At 31.6% G+C, this 22,892-nt stretch overlaps 1 protein-coding gene across 1 annotated transcript in view; it reads right to left on the bottom strand.

Annotated features, from left to right (window-relative positions):
- LOC111640695 (ABC transporter F family member 4-like) overlaps positions 1 to 17,034 on the bottom strand; it is a 38,600-nt gene extending 21,566 nt beyond the window's left edge. Inside the window, exons 1-3 of the mRNA XM_023386731.1 lie at positions 16,735 to 17,034; positions 12,719 to 12,847; positions 2,259 to 2,346 (exon numbers count right to left, since the gene is read on the bottom strand). Coding sequence (XP_023242499.1) covers positions 2,259 to 2,346; positions 12,719 to 12,847; positions 16,735 to 16,929 — 412 coding nt within the window. The 5' untranslated portion in view covers positions 16,930 to 17,034. The remainder of the gene's footprint in view (positions 1 to 2,258; positions 2,347 to 12,718; positions 12,848 to 16,734) is intronic.
- Between the last annotated feature and the right edge of the window lie 5,858 nt (positions 17,035 to 22,892).

Genomic DNA, 22,892 nt, shown 5'->3' with positions numbered 1-22,892 from the left:
TTTGATACTAAATTAACTTCTGAAGTATAATTTTTTATTGTTTTTATATTTTTCAATATATTTATTTTGTTCGTAGAAAATAAAAAAATAATTTTTAACGATACAATAGTCTTCGTTAGGCTTAACATCAACGAAAATTCAACGCGAAGCGACATGCAACGAAGAAAATTTTCAACATGGGATAGGTTAATATATTTTTTCGTACATAATCTGTTATCCGAAATATCGATTTTCCGAACAACCCCAGTCCCCAATTGATTTGGATAACCAACACTCTACTGTATTTTGTATTCTTGTCAGGTATCGAAGGAGCCTTGCGCAGTGGAGGAAGGATAGGAGAAAGTGTGAATGAAAATGAAACTTGTAACGAGACCAGAATTTGTGTTGTATACGTATATACTGTATTAAGTGTGTTTAGTGTCATAAATAAACTTTTGTTATTTCATCACACGCCTTTATGCAACTAATCATTCATCTGTGATTTTTCTTTTTGACCAACCCTGCAGCGCACACATGCTACGGGAGTTACTACATGACATTACTTTTTTGCACACAGCCTTCAAGCAGATTTTTTACAAAAAGCAACACCAAGTCTTCCTCAACCTCCTTATTCATCATATTTAGCCCATTGTGACTTCTTTTTGTTCTCTAAAATGAAACTGAAGTTCAAGAAATAGTGTTTCAAGGAGATCCAGTTTGAATTGGAATAGATGCTTCAGAATTTTTAAAATAACGACTTTCAAGGAGCATTTGAGCTTGGCAGAAGCTATAGGATTGCTGTATAAATTTAGGGAAACTGCTTTGAAGGGGCTTGTACCACATTTAAATTAGTTAAATATTAAAATCTTTATAGACCAAATCTAGTTTCTTTTTGATTACATGGTGTATAACTGTACTTGAAAATAAAGTATACATTAAGAATATACAAAAAATATAGTCAAGTGCGCATATACAAAATTTTAAACATAATGACATTAACTTTTATGTCATTTTAGGCAAAAATGCCAATTATTAGTTCACTTTATACATTTCAAAATTTATTTTTTCTTTTCACTGTTATTATCTTTTAATAAATTTATTAAATGTTTTCTATTACAGGACATTATAATTGCTTATTTCTACTTATTATATTAAAAAATAAATACTACATAAAATAAAATAATACAATAAGGGAATCCTCATACAATACAATAAAATAATTGCATCATTACATAAACAATAATTTGATGTAGCATAGTCTTAAAACTTATGTCAATAAAAATTAACAACCAATCAGCATCAATACATGTTAATGAATCAAGAAACAAAATGTTTTCAGTTCAAATCCTGCTGTTTGTTTTAACAGCTGCATTTGAACTGCTAAGATCAGTTAGCCTGATGCTGCCTGTTCAACATGGGTGAAAACATTTGCTTTCTTGTAATTTTTCTTGCTAAATATTGGTTATTTATATATATATATGGTGTTTATTAATAAGATCAGTGAAAAGCTCTCAAAATGTTATCTTTTTGCAAAAATTGGTAAATTTCTTAAATAATTTTTCAAAAAATATTGCATGACTGTTGTCATTGTGAAGAAATTGTGCTTTTGGATGTAAAAAAGTCTATTATTTAACCCATGCTAAAAATGGTCATTTTACTTCCATTAATCAATGAAGTACAGTAATACCCCGAATTTATGTGATAGGTGGGACTGAGTGATAACCGCGTAAGTCGAATTCACATAAGTCAGGGTATAATTTTGCAGTTTGTGTAAAATCTAAGTCAGTTGTATATAAGCTAATAAATGTTCTCGTTAATCTTATCTCGTCTTTTGATACATTCACAGTTACAAGAAATCACCACATAGAGTCTGTCAAGTCTCCGTAGATATAACAAACACAGAAATAAATAGCACAAAATAAATTGTAGCTATGCGTCAATTCCGCACGACACGTCCGAACATGTAATCTGAACAATAGTGTGGGGGAGTGAGTAATCAAGAGTTGCTTGGCACTCAAACAAAAGACGAATCGACGAGATTTGAAAATCGCGTAACTCCAGGTTTGCGTAATTCAGGGTAGCATAAGTTGAGGTATTACTGTACTTAACTGAAGAATAGCTGTTTAAATATTTCACATGGTGCAAAACTTACAAAAAAATGACTTAATTTGCATATTGGATTATATTCTGAAAAACTATTCATATGAACTGAAAATTTACAAATTATTGTAATGTTTTTCAATAATTTTATATCTTAATATCTAATTTAAAATTCTTACCTTCAGCATTGTCTTCAGGAAATATTTTATTTATTTCACTATCCAATTTTTGTCTGTGTGTATTAGATGACACACGAGTTTTCTTATTCTAAAGAGAAATTTTAAGTTAATAAATTTTCTTTTTAAATATTTTCTTTTTCATACAACAAATTCTAAACATACTTCATAAAATTACAAATATAATAATGATAAAATTGTTATTTGAAAATAATGAATTATAAATTTAATTAAACCATTATTTTTAACTTTGCAGTTTCATAAATTTTCAAAGCTATAGTCAAAAATAAAAAATTATTAATTGATATAAAAATGTAAATTAATTACAAATTTTCTTAACATTCAAAATACAACAGGTCTCAATTTTATAGATAAAAAGTCCTAAAAAAATTTAGAACCTTTTCTTTTTTATTCAGGTTTTACAAACAATATTGTAGTTTTTCATACAGCAAATACTGGAAATGTCCCCCAGACACCACAAAATCTGGGAATGAAGTTCAGAGACCTAGCAGGCCAGATTCCATGCGAGATTATACAATCAGCAAAGAAGTCTTCCAAAAATTTAGTCCAAAAGTCAGAGCATCTGTGAGAAAGCAATAATGCTATCTACCACAAAGTAGAAACATGGGACATACAACTTACAAGTCTCATATACAATGCCATACATATAACTTTAATGTCATTACAAATTTCTCACTGCAAAGTAACTTTTCAGACATCCTGTACTATTGAATAACAATGAAATCAAAGACAAAATTTCTGTTTAGATATATTAGCCTTTATTCCATCTATGCTAGTTCTGAATTTAGATGCATTAATTTCTGGCATACAGGAAGATATTTAATAGTATATGTTGTTTATATGAAATATAAATGACAACATATGAAAAATGAAGTGAAGGCTACATTAAAATAGAAGAAAAACTAGAGAATCAAATGTTAACAACCAGCAGGAAGGGAAAAAAACAAATATGTGAAATACAATTCTTGTGACTATCAGAACAAAGAAAACATTTTACAAAAAACTAAATTGAATTAGTATCTTAGTGATGAAAATTTTGCTAATAGGGATCAGATACAGCATATGTATGATTAGGAGTTTGGTAGTATGGATAAAGATATTGCAATTATACTAAAACTGGATGAATCATTCTTTATATTCAGCAAAAAAAAAAAACAAAATATTAGACAATGTTTAGAAGCAAAAATACAATAGTATTAATATTGTACCAAGTAAAGCAACTACAGCATGCTTCTCTTGACTTTTGCCTTAAAACCAGATTATTATATATGTTACCGCTAAAGCTCAAAACTCGTTAATCTGCAGATTACCTAGCTAATCTGCAGATTAAATAGCGTGATCCGTTAAAGTTGTGAAAATTGTTCCATTTCTCAAATTACCTAGATAATGTGCAGAGTATCTAGGTAATCCGCACATTACCTACTAGGCACTCGGTAAAGTGAAAATAAGATCTTTGCCACAAATAAATGTACCACAAATAGGTGTGCTTGTCGCAGAAACCAATTGCTATGAAATTCAAAGTGTCACCAATCTTTAGACTGCACAATTGGATAATGTTACCTATGGTGGGTAAAATGGCGGCTCGTCTCTGATTCCAGCAAAGAGAAGAAAGGAAACAGTGGGGACGCACGTTCAAACCTAACCTAACCTATTCTAATAATTTGGTTGGTAATAATTATGGTAATTTATTAAAATAGGTTAGGTTAGGACAGAACGTGCGTCCCCACTGTTTCCTTTCTTCTGTTTGCTGGAATCAGAGACGAGCCGCCATTTTACTCACCATAGGTAACATTAACTGCACAATTATATCATGCGATCACCAGAAAAAGTATGATAACTTTATTATTTTTCGTCTCCGGTCCAAAAGTAGGGTATCGTTGAAGTCGTCTCGGTCCCCTCAGTTCAGATAGATACTCAAAGTCCCGAAATTCCATAGGTGGTTATCTATATAATAATTTCCCTAATTGTATTAATATTTTAAATCGTTTGATTTTTTGTATGTTTTTTAATTGGTTGATGATTGATTCTATCAACTAATTTGTCGATTGTTTGATTGTATTAACTTGATTCTTTAGATATCGAAAATTAAATAAAGAACATTATGTTAATTTAAGCGTACAGAAACGTTGCTGTTGTTTCAGCAAAGATTTTATTTTCACTTTACTGAGTGGCTAGTAGGTAATTTGCAGATTACCTAGATAATCTGCACATTACCTAGGTAATTTGAGAAATAAAACAATTTTAGCAACTTTAACAGATCACGCTAGTTAATCTGCAGATTAGCTAGGTAATCTGCAGATTAACGAGTTTCCGAGCTTTAGCAGTAACATATACAAAGACAGCAAATATCAGGCAGCAATTTAAAATGATTTTATTTTTGTTGTTCATTTAAGGTAATTATAATTTTAAAATTTTATATTTGCTTTTTTGCTAACAATATTGCTCAGATATCCATGGGAAAATTTCCTGATACTCTGTCAAAACTCCTTCAGAGGCCTGATTTGTGTGTAGGCATAATAGCTCTTGCATCAGTCCTGACAAAACTGTTATTGGTCCCATTAATTTCAGGAGAGCTCTAAAGAGGTTTTTCTGAACTCCTTCCTCTGTGGTAAAAGGATGCAGTTTTCTTCTTTGGTCAAGTGCCTTGGGGCATTATCTGGCTCTTGCATGTTATGGATTTTACACCTTCAGATAGTGCTACATAAGGCCAGGAATATCTGCTGGTCATATAGAGGTACTCTTGCCAACACTTAAGATCTAACCACACATCCTGTTTTGGATTTTTACTATGGTGTTTGGCCCAAAATCACTTATGCTGTCTTATGATGCTCTGCAAGGATTATCAGATTAAGCTGCAGTTTTCAGCATACTACATGCCTTCCTCTTAATGAGAGAGGTATTATTTTGTATAAGATCCCTCTCGAGATGCTATTTGGTGTTCTTCCTCTGCATCTGCCAGAGACAAGGAAAATCCTTTATAGGAATCAACTTATTTTTAGACCAAGTACTGCTGAGCATTTAGTTCTACTGAAATACATAATAAAGAAAGACATCTTTTTCATGCATTCCAACAAAATAGTTAATGTTTGACAGGTATTATCTGGTCTGCTTTCCCACTCATCTTGATTGGCATATAGTTAGGGTGACATTTCATTCACAGAATTTTGTCTGGTTTATTTTGGGTTGTTCGGAAAGTAATTTTTTTTTTTTTTTTTACCACTAGACGGATTAGTCATATTTTTCCCGCCATTTTCATTCTAAATTGTATTATCATTATATATTTAGACAGCTAGCATTTTAAGGCTTGTTTATTAACAAAATTCTATCTAACATAATATCTAACAAAATTTTGTTAGATTTTGTGCAATTGTTTATTTTTTGTGTCCCATCAAATATGGAAGATCGAAAGAAGCATTTTTGGCATATTTTGCTCTTTTATTACCGAAAAAGTAAGAATGCTGTTCAAGCGAGAAAAAAAATTGTGTGACATGTATGGAGAAGATGTATTGACAGACGACAGTGCCAAAACTGGTTTACAAAATTTCATTCTGGCAATTTCAATATTGAAAATGCACCACATTCTGGATCGCCAGTTGAAGCCAATGAAAACAAAATAAAGGTACTGATTGAAGCAAACTGCCAAATAACAACACGTGAAATCACTAAGAGATTAAATTTGTCAAATTGAGCTCTTTATGATTACTTGAAATAAATTGGTTTTGTTTCAAAGCTCTATATATGGGTTCCACATGTTCTTAAAGAGAGATGCTCTCTTTGATGGGATTTTAAGGAAATTTTTTTTTTGGAGCTTTTACCAGACAATTTAACAATTGATTCAAAAGTGTACTGCCATCAAGTAAACAAATTGAGTAATATCATCAAACAGAAAAGGCGGCCAGAATTGATCAACAAAACAGGCGGCCAGAATTGATCAACAAAACAGGTGTAGTGTTTTACCACGATAATGTCAAATTTCACACAAGTTTGGTAACTCGTCAGAAACTGTTATAACTTAGATGGGACATGCTATCACACCAACCATATTCGCCAGATCGAGCACACTCAGATTATTACTTGTTCCGGTCTAGACAAACTTTTTTAACTGTAAGACATTTACTTGAAATGACAATGTCAAATATCACTTGGATCAGTTTTTTTGTAAGCAACGATCAAAACTTTTATGAATGTGAAATCATGCTACTACCAGAAACAATGACAACAGGTATTTGACCAAAATGGTCAATATATAATTCAATAAAATATTTATTTATTATACAGTAGTACCTCAGGATATGAAATTAATCCGTTCCAAAACTGAGATTGTATCATGAAAATGTCGTAAGGTGAATCATTTTTCCTCATATGATTACATGTAAAACCAAATAATCCGTTCCAACATGATAAACAAACTCAAATTAAAGCTAAGTAGTACATTGAAAAAAAATAACTTTAGTAAGGAAACACTGAAAAATGCATTTTGTAGTTGTAAATGTATAAATAACAATAATAGAATAATAATTGGTAAAAAAATGTAGTTTTATTTGCACTTTACCTTTGAGGATAGACTACACTGGAGGTGTAAACTGGTGGCGGAAGTGGAGAAGGGAAATAATACTAAAACTTAACTTACATAACATAATGTAACAATAACTTAAAAATAACTTAACACTAATTTTTTTTATCTTTTCTGTTTTATATATTTTTTAAAATTTTTTATTCACTGCTTTTTGCTTTCTTTCCTTCACTTCCACGAGCACTTTCACTGCTTTGCCTTTAGGCAAAGCAGTGAAAGTGCTCGTGGAAGTAGCGGCAAGTAGGCAAAAAGTAGCTCGTGGAAGTAGGCGGCAAGTAGGCAAAAAGTAGGCAAAGGCAAACCTTTGGCAGGTTTGCCTTTGCCTACTTTTTAAAATGTTTCTAAAATGACTTAGGCAAATGTCATTAAACTGAGCAGCAATATGGCCAGTGTAAACATTTTTGGGATGTTTCTTTTCAATAAAATTAGTCACTTTATGATAATACCTCATAGACAGACAGACAAACATATATTTTATTCAACATGCTGCATACAGCATATCTGGGTGCCACAAAGGTATAACCCAGTAATGTACAAGACAAAATTACAATTAAGTACATGTTCAGTTATTAAATGATAATATATAAGATAGTATAAAATAGAATTAGTTACAAGATATTTACATACGTCAGTTACATATAATAATATGATAAGATAATTAATAAACAAATGAAAATACAATTCACTTACTAAATTCAAATACAAATAATTGCATACAATTACATATGTCAGTTACATATGTTAATAAGATGAAAAATTAGACTTAGCATGATGCGCCTTAGATCAGGAGCAAGCTCCAAGACTGATGACAGACAGTCAGCGTCTCTCTGTCATGCAGCAAACCTTATGGTTGCTTTCTGAAAAAATTCCTCTTGAGTATAGGCATACACTAGGGATATATTCTGGTTGTAGATTTCATCTACAACCAGAATATATCCCTGAATCTAATAAGTTTTCCTTAGTTATACACTTTGGAATTGATGCAATTTTTATGAGAGGCTTTCTATTATTTGCAACTTTAGAGTTCAGACCAGGCACTTTGCTGACAACTTCTTCGAAATACTGTGCATCCTCCAAACAGGGGATATCAACTGCCACCCCTCCAGCCTTTATTTTCTTTATGCACTTAATGCCTACACCCAGTTCCTGCAGCATTACACTTTTTGTTAGCAACTCTCTGGTTTCTTCTGATGTTTTCTCAGGCTTGTCACTATATACCAAGACAGTGTGGATGGATGAAGGAGGAATAGAAGGGGGTGCTTAGAACCAATGCCTGTTTTTAACACATTTCTGTAGCTAGGGATTAGATCCACTTTTCGACACGGGAGCAGGAGGAACAGACTTGCCTAAGTTAGTTACAGCCTCTTTGATTCCTAAAATGGCTTCCAAGGTTTTCTCATTTTGTGTTGAAGTTGTCTCTAGTAATTCCTCTTTTGAGATTAAAGCATTAAATTTCTGTTCCACTCTATTGGAAAGTCTATTATTTTTAAGGGCCCATTCCATTAAGTTAATAATCTTATTAATCTATCTGTAACGTACCTAACATGCTGGTTTGTTCCAAGTTTAGCATTAGGATTATCTGCAAAGTACCCCTTTACTTCGTCAATTACAGTGTAGGCCTCCACTAAAAAGTTATCAATAATATTAGATCCCATACTCCCCCACGGAGATCCAAACTGGGCTGAAGGAAATAAGAACTATTAAACTGGATTGACGCACTGGTCAAAAGAGCTAATTGCACACTGAAATGCAAAGGTGGCTGACGCACTAATCTAGCAACCAAGGGTGACCAATTCAATGATGTGTCATGAAATTAAAGTACAGGGGACTTATCCAGAGATTCCTGTCCAGTAATATGAAGGAGAATATCCAAGAAAGTATCCATAAGCTGCAGATGTGATATTGAGAAACAGAGTCGAACGATTCTGAAGAACACTGTTGGTATTGTGTAAAGCTTCCTATGATGGTGAAGACTATGTTGAGGGTGGCAAAGTTAGCTTGGCCAGTGGCAACACTGGACTGCTGATGACAGTCTGGCTAGTTTGTCAATAGTGTCAATCTAGCTGGACAGAACAATGGTCTGCTGATTAGCGGGTTGCCCCAACTAACCAAAGGCAGACAATGGAACACAGACACAACACTACATGTAAGGTGACAGGTATTTACAAAACAAGCTGACAGACAAACACAAAACACAATTCCCAATATGGCTGCTGCTGCTGCTGCCTTCCTGCTTGCCAAGGAAGCTAAGATGGTCGACACAAAACTCCAATGCTAAGCTAAATAATTTTAGCAAAAAAGTTAGGCTTAGAGATCCTAAGCCTAATGCAACCTCTAACCCTAAATTAAGCCTAACCCTCTATACAAATACACTGCATGCAGCTTGCTAGGTCTAAAACTAGGCTTACCTCACTACACTCAGTCAAATACACTGTCATGAGCACCTCACAAACACATCTTCACTCTTCGAATACAGAACTTAGAATCCACTGATAATACCTCAAGACTTCCTTTATCAAGCGAGATCCTTCCACGATGAAGCAAACACATGGACCAATGAACAGAAGTGAATAAAAAATGGCTCATCTTATGGTGAGTTTTTGTTCATACCATGAAGCAAAATTATGTTCAAATTTCATGTTGTATCCTGAAAATTTTATATGATGGAGTGTTCGTATCCTGAGGTACTACTGTAAAAATATTGTGTTTTTTCCACGGAAAAAAAATGAAATTACTTTCTGAACAACCCAATAGATTGTCCAAAACTGATAACATTTTGCAAACATTTGTGGGAGATAATCTGGTAGGAACTTTTTTTGTCCCACTCATTAGACTCCTCATTGTTTCAAGCAGAATTTCTATCTATTATTTGGTGCACTATTTTGCATCAAAAGTTTTTTAACAACACTATCTACATTTTTCTAATAGTCAGACTGCATTAAAGACACTTGATTCCTGTCAGGTTACTTCAGCACTTGTTTGTACCTTAATGAGCTGGCTACCCTTAACAGTCTTTCTCTTGTGGGTGCCAGGTCAAAGATATTGCTGATTTATTGATCAAACAGGAAGTTTCACATTCCCTTGTGGGATTTGAACCAACTCTTGGTATTTCCTACAATACTTTATTTAAAACTGTCAAAGAATAAACTACTTTCAATCATTCTAAGCATTAGAGATCAGCTACTGGTTTAAAATAGAGCAAGACATTTCTGCCTAGTTGCTCTCTGGGAAAACTAAAGACTTCTTGTCATTTGACAGAAATCACATTTGCTTTTTGGTTGGTGTTGTGACTAATTTTGGTCACTTTTATAAACATTGTGCTGACTAAAACACTGCTCCTCAGCTTTTTTCTACTTTTGCAGATTTGTTGAGGAGAATCCTCTGCATCTCATTTGTGAGTGTACAGATCATTGCTTGAGCATATTTGTTCATCTGGGATCTCCTTTTTTGAATCCTGCTGATGTTCCTCAGCTTTCCTTCAGAGGTCTGCTGTCTTTTAAAGAAATTAGACTTAAGAAATAATCTGTTGTGGGGTGCCTAATGGATCTTTTAAGTTGAGGTGCATTTTACCAGCTGACCCCCCCTTGTACAATAAACAATATATTCTTTTAATTTAACTTTGCATCTAGAACATATGCATAATTTTTCATATGTTCTAGTACAGTGTTTTTCAAACTGCAGGTTTCAACTCATTGATGGGTTGTGAAATTAATATATTGGGTCACAATGACAAAAAGATAGAAACTTTTAATATACATTGCTACAGAATAGAAATTTTCAATATATGTACTGATTATTGTAAAAATACCATCAACATAAAAATAAGTACACATATGCTGAATCTCATAATAATAATGTAACATGAATGTGCAAGTGTAGAATATTATTGCATGTTATAACAACAGTAACAAATATACAGATTTTTAGTAAAATATTTTAAAAATTTTTATTTATTTCAAAAGAATCATGTAATTTAAGGTTTTATTTGCATTAATATACTTTAAAATTTAATTATATTCATCAATTTATTTTAATAAAGCTTTATAAATTTTTTTTAAATATAATTATATTGTGTTTATTTCTTTATTAAAATATTCAGTAAAAAAACAATGCAAAGAATGAAAACAGTGAAATTGTATTTAACACATCATATGCCAGAAATACAAAAACTCATGTAATGCATACATCACAGAAACAAAAAAGTTGCTATGTGGCAAACTACAGCTTTATTACAGCCTGCCAAATTAAAAATAATCTCCAAACTAGTCAGTTTTCTGGTAATTCTGGATTTCTGAAAGCCACAAATTTGGTCCAATACTGTAATTTGAATTTAACTGTATATGTTTATAAACTTTTGAAATCAAACTGACTGACAACTTATATTTGAAAATTCTTAAGATAAACAATCTGTAAACTAACAATTACTTTTAACTATTTGAGAAGTACAATAAAATTATAAAAAATATGAAATAATATTAGACACAAATTATGTATTGGCTAATGAATAAAAAATAAAACATAATAAAAAACAAAAAGTATAAATCTCACAATTATGGATCAGCTTATAATATTAATAAATCCAGAAATACTTTGAAAATTTAGAAAACTAAACAACATATTTTTCAATTCCCAATGTAAACAGCCACATATCTTCCAAATGACAAGGACTAAGCAGGCAAGAATATTATCCAAAATATTTTAATACCAGTCTTAATGTATGCATTTTGGGCATTAGCCCCTCTTCAGTACATGCTACAATGATACAATAAATTGAATCAACAACTACATAAAATAAGACAAACATCTAAACTTGTACATACCTTTACTTAACATAATTAGTAAAATTTTTCATATATAAAAGTTTTTGTAACAGGTATAAACATTGTCACCAATAAACATTGATCTTGTTTAAAAAATTATTTATACATCTTAAGATATGCTAGATCATTCTTTACTCTAAACCAGTGTTTCTCAACCTCTAACAAATCATTGCCCCCTTCAATAAAACCGTTAAGTAGTATCGCCCCCTTCACGTAAAAAACAATTTTGTTGGGTTTATTAGTTTAATTTTTTACAAAGTATATAATTATCAAATAAACACTTATTTACTTAGAATACCTACTAGATTTTGATATAATTAAAATTAAAATTAAGCATTATTCACTGTGAATCCCCGCTTCCGAGGGCAATGGCTAACACCAAATTTGTATTGCATTAAATAGACTAATCACTAGTATAATGTTATTTGCTTAATTATTGTACGATATAACAAATAAAATATCTAATTATTCTCATGGTTTACTATATCACCCAGAAAATTGTTTTTCACTCTCAAAATATAAATTTGCCCCCCAATATGGAAAAAACGCCCACATGGAGCAATATTGCCCCATTGAGAAACACTGCTCTAAACTGACAACAGACATAACTTATAGTTACAAAGCTCCCCTTTTACTACATTTTACTATTGCAATTGACCAATTCAAACTATTACATTACTCCAATTCATATTAACTAACATACCATTATTTAAATTAATATTATTCTTACGTTTTATAATTTCAAAATGTTCTATAAATTTCCTGGACAATTATAAAATTGTTCAGGAAATTTATAAAACATCAATAGGAAAAATACTGGTGATTGAACATGATGGAAGTTTGAAGATGTTTTAGATTCTTCTATATTTTTATATCATCAGAATGTAGTCGATCTAAAGTTGGAGTGAAAATCCCAAAAAGTGCTTAAACTAAATATTTTGACTCCTTTAACATTTCAGTTTCTCTTTCTAATATGTAAATGTTTAGGTTTAAAATAACCTAAATTACCATTTAATGAAAATATAAATGAATATATATAATTTATTTACCTTTGATTCAGATTTTGGAGTTTGCTTTTCAGCACTTTTAATGTTACTTATATTTTGCTGAACATCTTTAGACTCTATTTGCTTGCTTGAAGGAGAACCTCCTACACGTCCATTTTGCTGTGATTTAACCTTTAAATACAATTGATTATAATTATTATTAAGGAAAATTTAATTGCATTTGCCATTTACTACAAATATAATATACCATATATTTACTTTACAATAGTTAAACTTACAATAATAATGTTGTAATAAAAAGTCTGAAATTTGAAATAGTCAATGATGAATAAATTGAATAACAGTTATTTTATATTGAACTATTTCCTATATATATTTTATAGTATAAGTAAATTTAAACTATTCCATATGGACTAATAAAAAGATATTTCCTTCTAAGATCGGGCTAGAATTTGGCTAATTAAATTATTAATATAAAGTAATTTGTCACTAGAGGTAGACTGTTATTTCATTATATACTCATTGGGCTTTAAGATATTATTTAGATATTTCTTTCTTTTCTGTGCTTTAGTTCTTAAGATAAAAACTTAAAGAAATAATTCAATATCTATACAGTGGTACCTCAGGATATGAACGCCCCAGCATATGAAATTTTCAGGATACGACATGAAATTCAAACATATTTTTGCTCCACAATATGAACAAAAACTCACCATATGACGTTACATTAGTTCGCAGCACCATTTTTTATTCAATTCTGTTCATCAGTCTCAGTCTGCGTGTTCGCTTCGTCGTGGAAGGATCTCGCTCGATAAAGGAAATCTTGAGGTATTATCAGAAAGTGACTGATTTTATTGAAAAGAAACATTCCAAAAAAGGTTCACACTGGCCATATTGCTGCTCAGAGTAATGCCATTTGCCTAAGTCATTTTAGAAACATTTTAAAAAGTAGGCAAAGCCAAACNGACCATATAACAAAAAAGAAAACATTATTAAAAGAGAAAGACCAATGCCTAAATTAAATATAAATACTTCAACAAAAAAATTTGTTTGACATTTCACAATAAAATTTATGAAGACATAAAATGGCTTTGTGGATGCATAGAAATGAAAAAATTGTTTTGTTTGCCATGCCTACTATTTTCAAATAAAATTAGTGTGTGGAATAAGAATGGCTTTGACAATTTAAATTAGTAAAGCTGGCAAAAGACACGAAAATCGTAAACGTCGCATCGATTCTTTCATAAAATTGAAGCAATTTGGAAATTAAAGTAGAATAGAATTTAACATTAGTAGACAATATAAAATAAATATTGAAAATTATAACAAGATAATTACAGCTAATAGATATGTAATATCTAAATTAATAGATGTTATATGTTTTTTCTCAAAAGTAAGAATTGGCATTTAGAGGACATAGGGAATCAGTTGAATCTAATAACAAAGGTAATTATATTGAACTTGTTTATTTATGAAGTATGTCAGATACTCTATTAAAAATACATTTAAAGAAGTGTACCGCTTATTGAACAAACGATTATGAATGGACCCTGACACATAATTAACTGATTGCCCCTGGAAGTCGGCTTCTTACAGAAACACAGCTTCCCTTATCATCAAATTTCATGGCATGCCACTGCTATAATCCATTTTTTAAAAATCCTCTCTAAAAATCCTTTCTTTATTCACATAGATTCCATTACATCAAAAATATTTTTGTACTATGTGAACTGACACTAACTCATAGTACAACATGAGCTAATACAGTACAATGCAAACTTGGACAGCATCTTGTTGTTAGTCAACTATTTCTGACTATAAAAATTATAAGATTTCATTTTATCAAAAGTAAATGCTGTTAGCACCTTTTAGAAACTATACATATTGATTAACATCTGTTATTAAATATCAGGGAAACTATTTTAAATTTTCTTATGAACTTTAAAGTAAACAAATATTAATGGTAAAACTGTTTCTAGTAACTTACACTAAAAAAACCTTAGATACATTTCTTTTAAAACAATTTCTTTATTGATGTTTTTTTCAGTTGATAGTAATTGTAATTGTTTATATTTAATTCCTCTTAACAGTTCTAACACCAGAGTAATATATTTTTTCTTATAACCATTTCCTTGCATTTATTTGCTTTTGTCTATACAGACAAAAGCAAATAAATGTTAACTCTTAACTGATATCGTCTTTTTTGACAAATTAAGCGATTCATTTTTTAGATCAAACTTTTTATCAATAATTCTCTTCAACTTCAGAGATATAGCCAGAGACATTTTTAAATTCAGCTGTTAAATGGTAATATCAAACTAATAATATCAAAAATTGTTAATATAACTAAAAAATCAAAATGATAATATAACCCAAAAGGCAAATACAATAAAATGATAAAACTTTTCAGGCAACTAAGGATTCATCATACATAACAAAAATTATCTTTAATGAAGCCTTAAAAAAATGATGTTCACATTGCTAGTGAATCATCATTGCATATGGCAATTTAAAAATTTATTTAATTAAAAAAATTATAAATTTTTTGACAAAATATTTAATAAATATAAAATGAAAGTTATAATTAATGATTTTATATTTACAAACAAGAACTGTATTATCTACATACAGTATTTTTAATTGATTTTTTTGTCAATTTCCAAAATAATTTAGTTATACATTAATAATTGTATTTAACAGTTCATATCTCTGTGCTTAATATCTGACAGATTAAACAGAATAATTATTATGTACATTGAATAATATTGAAACACTAAAAATATATTAAAAATAAAGAAGAAATAATTTATACTAGCAAGCATAAAAAATGTTTGCATATATTCATTTTATTTTGTTTATATTTTCAATTTCTGATTAAATAATATCCATTTCAGATATAACAAAGTATTTTACTTTGCTATATCTCAAATAGTAAAACAATAAAGTACTTTAACATAGCATTCTTTTAAAAGTTTTTTAGATATTCATTATAAATATTACTTTAGCCTTTAACTATTGTTATAGTTGTAATGAGGTTTACACTTTAATATATTTTTTTCTGAATTTCAATATATTTTTGTGTCAATTTACAATATGCATTATATCAAAATTTGAAACGTTGTAAAACGTCTATGTAACCAATTTAAAAATTCAATATATATTATAAACAATAAACTCTCCATAAAACTTGAAGTTTGTCATCTGCGAAAATATACATATAGCTTTATATTAAATTTTAATGGCATGTAGTTTAAAAATTTATAATAATCTGTCACCAGATTAAATTTTTACACATAAATTAGATTATGACTCAATATTATTTATACAAAATCTTCATTATTAAATATTTAACATGTTTGTAAAAAAGACTTATTTGCTGACTAATCAGTAAAGTGACTAGAATTTATTTATAAGATACTTTAAAATGCTGATTTTTAAAAAAAAATGATGAATTTTTAATATCAGCATTTTAAACTTCTGTAACAGATAATCCTAATTAAATTTCAGGATAAGAAAAGATAAAATGATTATTCCATATGGAACAAATTTTATTAAGATTTTATTCAAAAGAATTTAAAAATTAAAGTTACATCGGTAGTAAACATGTGCCAACATTTTAAATTATCATTACGCTTAATTAACTATTTACTATTATTCTTTACAGAAGATGAAAATTACACCAAAGACCAATCTTTTTTCCTATATAAATATTTGAAGCTAAAATGTATCCAGAATGTCTTGAAAAGCTATATAATTTAATACATAATTAATTAACATTATTACTTTCATATTATAAAAATCAAACACATATAGATGAATACATAATTAGGAATATAAAATGTATGCCAGATTTTATTATACTTTTATCTATCTCCATCCATGGTATTTCAAGTTGCAAGCCTATATACATACACAACTGTTTATACCATACAAACCGGAAAATCAGATGTTATGTCCGATTTACCGAATATGATTTTAAAATGTGTATTTAATGTCGATTTAAGCGTTTAAATATCATTAATATTTACTTATTGGTTTCAATTAGGTGATCATTTTACCTTATTGGAGTCCTTAGATTTCGATGTCTTCGTTCTTTTCTTCGGAATTGGTTTCTTTTCTGCCTCCAAACTATCAAAACTCGGTGGCTGAACGGGAGATTTGAATCCAAACGCGAAAACTAATAAGACACACAATATAACTCCGACAACTGGAAATGCATAATGTGGATTGACAACTTCTCCTAATTCCATCATTCAAAAGTGATATTTGATCAACAATATGGTTTAGGAAATAAGAAAAACTATTAGATCTTCGTCAACCTTTACATCGTTCGGTTTCTTTGACGTCATCAAACAGATGTAGTACGAACGCCATCACGAAATATATATATATATAAATATTTGAAAATTTTATTTGCTTTCAAGAAGAATTTTCAAAAATAATTTTGAAAATAATAAGCAAATTATTAAATTAATACACATCATATAACTAAATGATAAAATTTGAAACGAATAAATAAGATTGTAGGCCGAATAGCAACGAAGCGGTAGGCCCGCATTCGGTTTTTATTATTTTTTAAAAATTATTCCCTCCTTGTGTCTATTGAGTAAATTATTTTTGGTTGTCCGTTATTGACTCGACCGGAACTGCCGAGTGGTAACAGTGGCGTAGCGTGGGTGTCAGCCGCCCGGGACAAAGGAAAATTTCGCCGCCCCATTATTTAGGTATCTCAATTTAAAAGACTAAAATTCAGTTTCGTCACAGAATAAGTAATGAAAAATTCCATGCTTATTTCAATCGGTCCGAATCGTAGGTGCGACAAAAATATGAAATGAAATGGTTCAAATTTTTACAAGATATTATTTTTTGTGAAATTATGCCGTCCCCTAAAAGTGCCGCCCGGGGACGGGCCGCCCCTGCCGTCTCCACTACGCTATGCCACTGAGTGGTAAAATATGAATCCAACATATGAATGTGTTGCTTGCACTAACTTGACCCATCTGGGACACGGGTCTCCAGAGCGGTAGACTGACGCGTTTATCTCAACCGCCACTAAAAGGATGCATTAAAAGATCTCTTCTCGTCGTAGATTCCGCCCGTGATGAGTTTGACGAATTGATGGTATGATCTAATCTGGAGATATTGAACTGGAACATTCTTGGAAGCTTCTTGAGAATCTTTGTCCATTCAGAACCGTGTTCGGTAGCTTAGAATACAAAGTAAGAAATTAATTGGCTAGAAGAGCGAAGCGAAAAATTGTTGTGAGCATTTAAACGATGTTCTGAACATAGAATAATATTACGAAAACGTCTACATGGGTCATCTGGCTCCATAAGTAGGGTCGCATCCACCACCACCCACTTTCCATATTGAGAGTGTCATGCAATATAATGGGTACTAACAAGTAAGATATTTAATGATATAAGAGAGAATTTAAAAATAATAAAATAGGAGCGAGATCTGTACACAGATAGTTTCTTATCGCACTAGATTTTCAAAATTTTGTCTTAAATATAATTCTTGTAAACGGAAAAATTTATCACAAATCAATTATTGATAAGAAGTCTGAAATTCTGTTTAATTGATGCAAATTGTAAAGACTAGAAACCCCTTCGGTCGCCAATTTAAACCTTTTTGATCTTTATCGTCCAGATATGTCAGGCCCCGTTCCTCACCCAGTAGCGTAGCGTAGTGGAGACGGCAGGGGCGGCCCGCCCCCGGGCGGCACTTTTAGGGGGCGGCAAAATTTCACAAAAAATAATAATATCTTGCAAAAATTTGAACCATTTCATTTCATATTTTTGTCGCACCTACGATTCGGACCGATTGAAATGAGCATGAAATTTTTCATTACTTATTCTATTACGAAACTGAATTTTAGTCTTTTAAATTGAGATACCTAAATAATGGGGCGGTGAAATTTTCCTTTGCCCCGGGCGACTGAAACCCACGCTACGCCACTGTCCTTACCACCCGGTCGCCCATTGTGGGTATGGCCGAATCAATAATGGGCTTCCAAAAATTGTCCACAGGGCGGAAAAAGTTAAAAAAAAAAAAAGCTTTTTAGCTTTTTGATCTTTGAAGTTGTTTTTTTCACTTTCCGGGACGAGAATCCAAGGGTTGGATTTGTGGAAAACAAATCCAACCAGTGGAAATATCAGTCGAATGTCGATTCCGGTGATGAAATGTGTCACATTCGGGAGACCAGTAAATTCTCACATTAGGATAAGACAGTCACGTCCGGGTAACAGTTTCAACTCTGGGTGAAAAGTAGTCGAATCTGGTAAGAGTGTCACATCCGGGTACAAAGAAGACGAGTTGAGAAAAACCAAAGAAGATCACCGCCTACGCCAAGAAAACCGCAGACACCAGCACTACTACGGCATCCCGACTTCGGCGGCTCTCTCTCCTCCGATTCTTCACGGAAGACGAAAGCATTTGTGTCGTGGATGAAAAGACAGAACTCGAGACAACATGGAGTGACAACGAACTCCAAGAAGAGAACTCCATTAAGAATTTCACCTGAACGTCAAACTTTTTATAGGACATACCGATATACTGTATTACTGATTTTCTTCTCCTATTAGTACAGTACATTTTATATTAATTTTAGCTTGTCTATTTTTACCTATATAAAGCGATAGAGTCAACACATTTAGTGCTGTGTCTTTCTGTGATTTTTAAGAAAGTGACAAAACAGCGCTTCATAAAACCTGCATGAAAATACTTGTGAAATTTCTGTCGGGTGTACTTAGTCTGTGAAAAACATTATCTTTAGAACTTCGATAACATTTTCACACGTTAAGCCACAAAGCCACGTCAAGGCGACACCCATTTTGTGGTAGTTTTTTGTTTTCCAGAAACTGACCCCGATTGCTCGACAGAATAACAATCGGCGAATAAAACTGGATATTCGTTGCTATTCGATTAATTCGGTAACATAAAATCGATAACAAAACACCCAATTTTTAAGTCAAATATTTCTATTAAGTAAAAGGCATTTTCAATCCAGATTTGTCAATTCAAAATAAAAATAGCAACGAATAAACAAATTTAAAATATATTTGCAAGTTATAAATATTGTATATTAAAATATATAATTGAAAATACAGGGTTTGTCCAATAAGTATCGAGACTGAAGTCACAAAAAGAAATTTATGAAGATATGTGTACAGTGAGTTAATAATCTTCAAAATATGACCTCCTGCATTAACACACCGCTGCCAGTGCTTTTTCCAGTCTTTATACGCTCTCTGGAAGTCGGCAACCTCAGATTCAGGTACCCCGTCGAAGCTGCTTTAACTGCATCAATCGTCCCGAAACGATGTCCTTTCAGGCTCCGTTTGATCCGAGGGAACGAAAAGAAGTCGTAGGATTAATATCTGGACTGTAGCGTTGGGGCAGTGTTGACATGCTGTGTTTGGTCAGTGCCTCCCTCACAATTAGCGATGTGTGACTGGGCTCATTGTCGTGATGGAGCATCCAGGTATCGGCGATTTCCCTTCGGACGCAGCGGACCCTAATCCTCAAACGTTCGATCGTTTCTGACTAAAATTTACCGTTCACTGTTTGTCCAGTAGGCACAAACATCTTGTGAACCACACCTTTTGCGTCAAAGACAATATCCATCGATTTCACTCTTGATTTGTCGGACGTCATCGTGATGTTCGTCTTCGACATCTCGGCCATCTTTAAATTTTTTATGCCACTCAAAAACACGCAATTAGGGCTTCGTTCTTCTAAGCCTCACGAATTATATCAAAAGTCTCCATAGCGGATTTGTTCAATTTAACGCAAAATTTGATAGCAAAACACTACTCGAAGGTTTGCTGAAGCCTCTCGACGTGAACACTAAACACACTTTTACTTTGGGCGCGATCTAAAAACTCCGAAGACTCTGAGACAACTGAACCGGGTCTCGTAGCTTATGTTACATCTCCACCACCGATTTCGCTTATAGAGACAGTTCTCTACCCCTTCCCATTGGCAGGAAAAAATCAGTCCCGATACTTATTGGACAAATCCTATATATACTAGAAAATTATCATTATTTTGTAGCATACAGAACGGCACGCACGTGCTAATGCACGAGTTGAAAGGCTCCCAGCACGTTATGTACGAACTGATGTACTGTATATAAAAAGATGGCTAGCCAGCATCAGGGCCGGCCTTCTCTATGAAGGGGCCCGGGTGCAAGAAACTATTTGGGCCCTACATTTTTTGTAAAATAAAAAAAATTACAAACACGAACATATATTAATGCATGTTTATTTAAAGCGTGATTTTGTTCTCGCTAATACACGAATTACTTCAGGAAAATTATAATTTTTGAAATTTCTTTTTCGATGCTTAATATAGCAAATGCATTAAGCCTTCTGCACACATGCTGGATCGAAGATAATTCTTTATTAATTTTAATTTGCCGAAAGAGCGCTCAGCACTTGCTATAGTAACTGGCAACGCAAAGAAAAGTTTTAATACATTTAGAAATAACTCATTATAATTNAACATCAAGAACCTTCTCAATAAGAAAAGGGAACCTGAAGATTTATTCTCCACCGACAGATTAAATATTGTTGTTGTAAGCTATATTTTAAGTTACAATAAATTGGGATGAAATTTATGTAACTGGAGAGTTGTCTTTATACCAAACAAACCCTCTTATGACTCAGAACGGCTCGGAAATCCTGTTATTATGTGCAGATTGGCAACCTCATATAATTTTACCAGGAACTATGGAAAATCTAACAATTCACAATGCATTTTAGATTGTAAAGTGATAAACTGATAAATTATAATAACTATCAATATTAATTATTATGGTAATTTATATTACCACATAAAATAATATTCAATTTGTAACATATAACAAGAAGAATTGCCATATGTCCTTTAAAATAAAGGACAATTCTTTATTGTAGCTAAATTGTCCTTGTTCTTTACTGAAATAAGAAAGGACATAATTTGCACTTTATTTTCCTTTTCCAATGCCTGTGTTTTGTAATGGCAATGACAGATTTTTGCACAGACATATCAATTTGCCCATTCTTACATATCAATCTAAAAAGCTATCAAATACCCTTTCCCAAAGGAAGCCATGGTTCATCATCAAACATTTTAAATTCTAAATTAAACTAAAATTTTTAAATGTTAATATTTATGGTCAATATGAAAACTATAACTTTGTATTCTAACCATTCTCAAGAGGTTCTTGAGAACATTGTGTGTGGAAAAACTCAACTACTTGAGAATACCTAGGAATGTATTCTTGAGATACCTAATAGAATTTCATCACACAGTGGGCTTGAGTGAACTTCCACCATATAAATTAACATTAAAAATTGGAGCTGCAGTCAAGCTCATCAGGAATCTTGAACATAAAAAAAAAAGAGTTGGTTAATGAAATGACATTAGTTACAGGTGGTTTGTTTAACAACACAATTAACATCAAAATCCTAATGTGCAAACACCACAGAACCATTCACATGCTTCCTTGGATACCATTAACTCCAACAGATAGCACTTTTCCTTTTATGATTAAATGACTTCAATTTTCCATTACCCTGGGATTTACCATGATAATGAACAAAAGTCAAGAACAGAAACTTTATAAAGTTGTTATTTATTTACAAAAGCCACTTTTCAGTCTTATTATGCTTTACATGGCCCTTTTCTGATCCAGATAGCAAAGGATTTTATACTGTTCAACGTATCTCAACAAGTTTGATGTAAACATTCTTCAAAACCTATAAAAAATACTGTGGAGTCCCATCCCACAAACATCCATAAAGGCCATTCCCTTTAACTTTATTAATTTCCCATTATCTTTAGCCCAAACAATTTTTTCGTTTTGCAGTTTCATTATTGTAAATACTCAGGTCAGTAAATATACATTTTAGTTATTAAGACTATTGTTTTTATCATCCTCTCCTAACCCAATCTTACCAATCCCTCACCCCTCAAAAGCCTGAGAGATGCTGAACAAATTACTAAATATTATAGGGTATGAAATGGTTTAAAACTCATTCCTGAAAATCATTGGAATATCAATTATATATCCTATATATAGGATATATCTAGGATATATATAGGATATTAGAGGATTTATAGGATCCTATATATCCAATGTAAATAACATCTAAATCTGAAATACATATTCTCTAGACTTTCTTTGCAACTTTGTGAAAGTATGTAAGTGTAAAACACATGATAATAT

Source organism: Centruroides sculpturatus, unplaced genomic scaffold (assembly GCF_000671375.1).
Source record: "Centruroides sculpturatus isolate CEXI.00-Female unplaced genomic scaffold, Cexi_2.0 scaffold1013, whole genome shotgun sequence".
NCBI lineage: Eukaryota > Metazoa > Arthropoda > Arachnida > Scorpiones > Buthidae > Centruroides > Centruroides sculpturatus.
The sequence above is the reverse complement of the archived record's forward strand: the minus strand, read 5'-3'. Positions and strand labels throughout refer to the sequence as shown.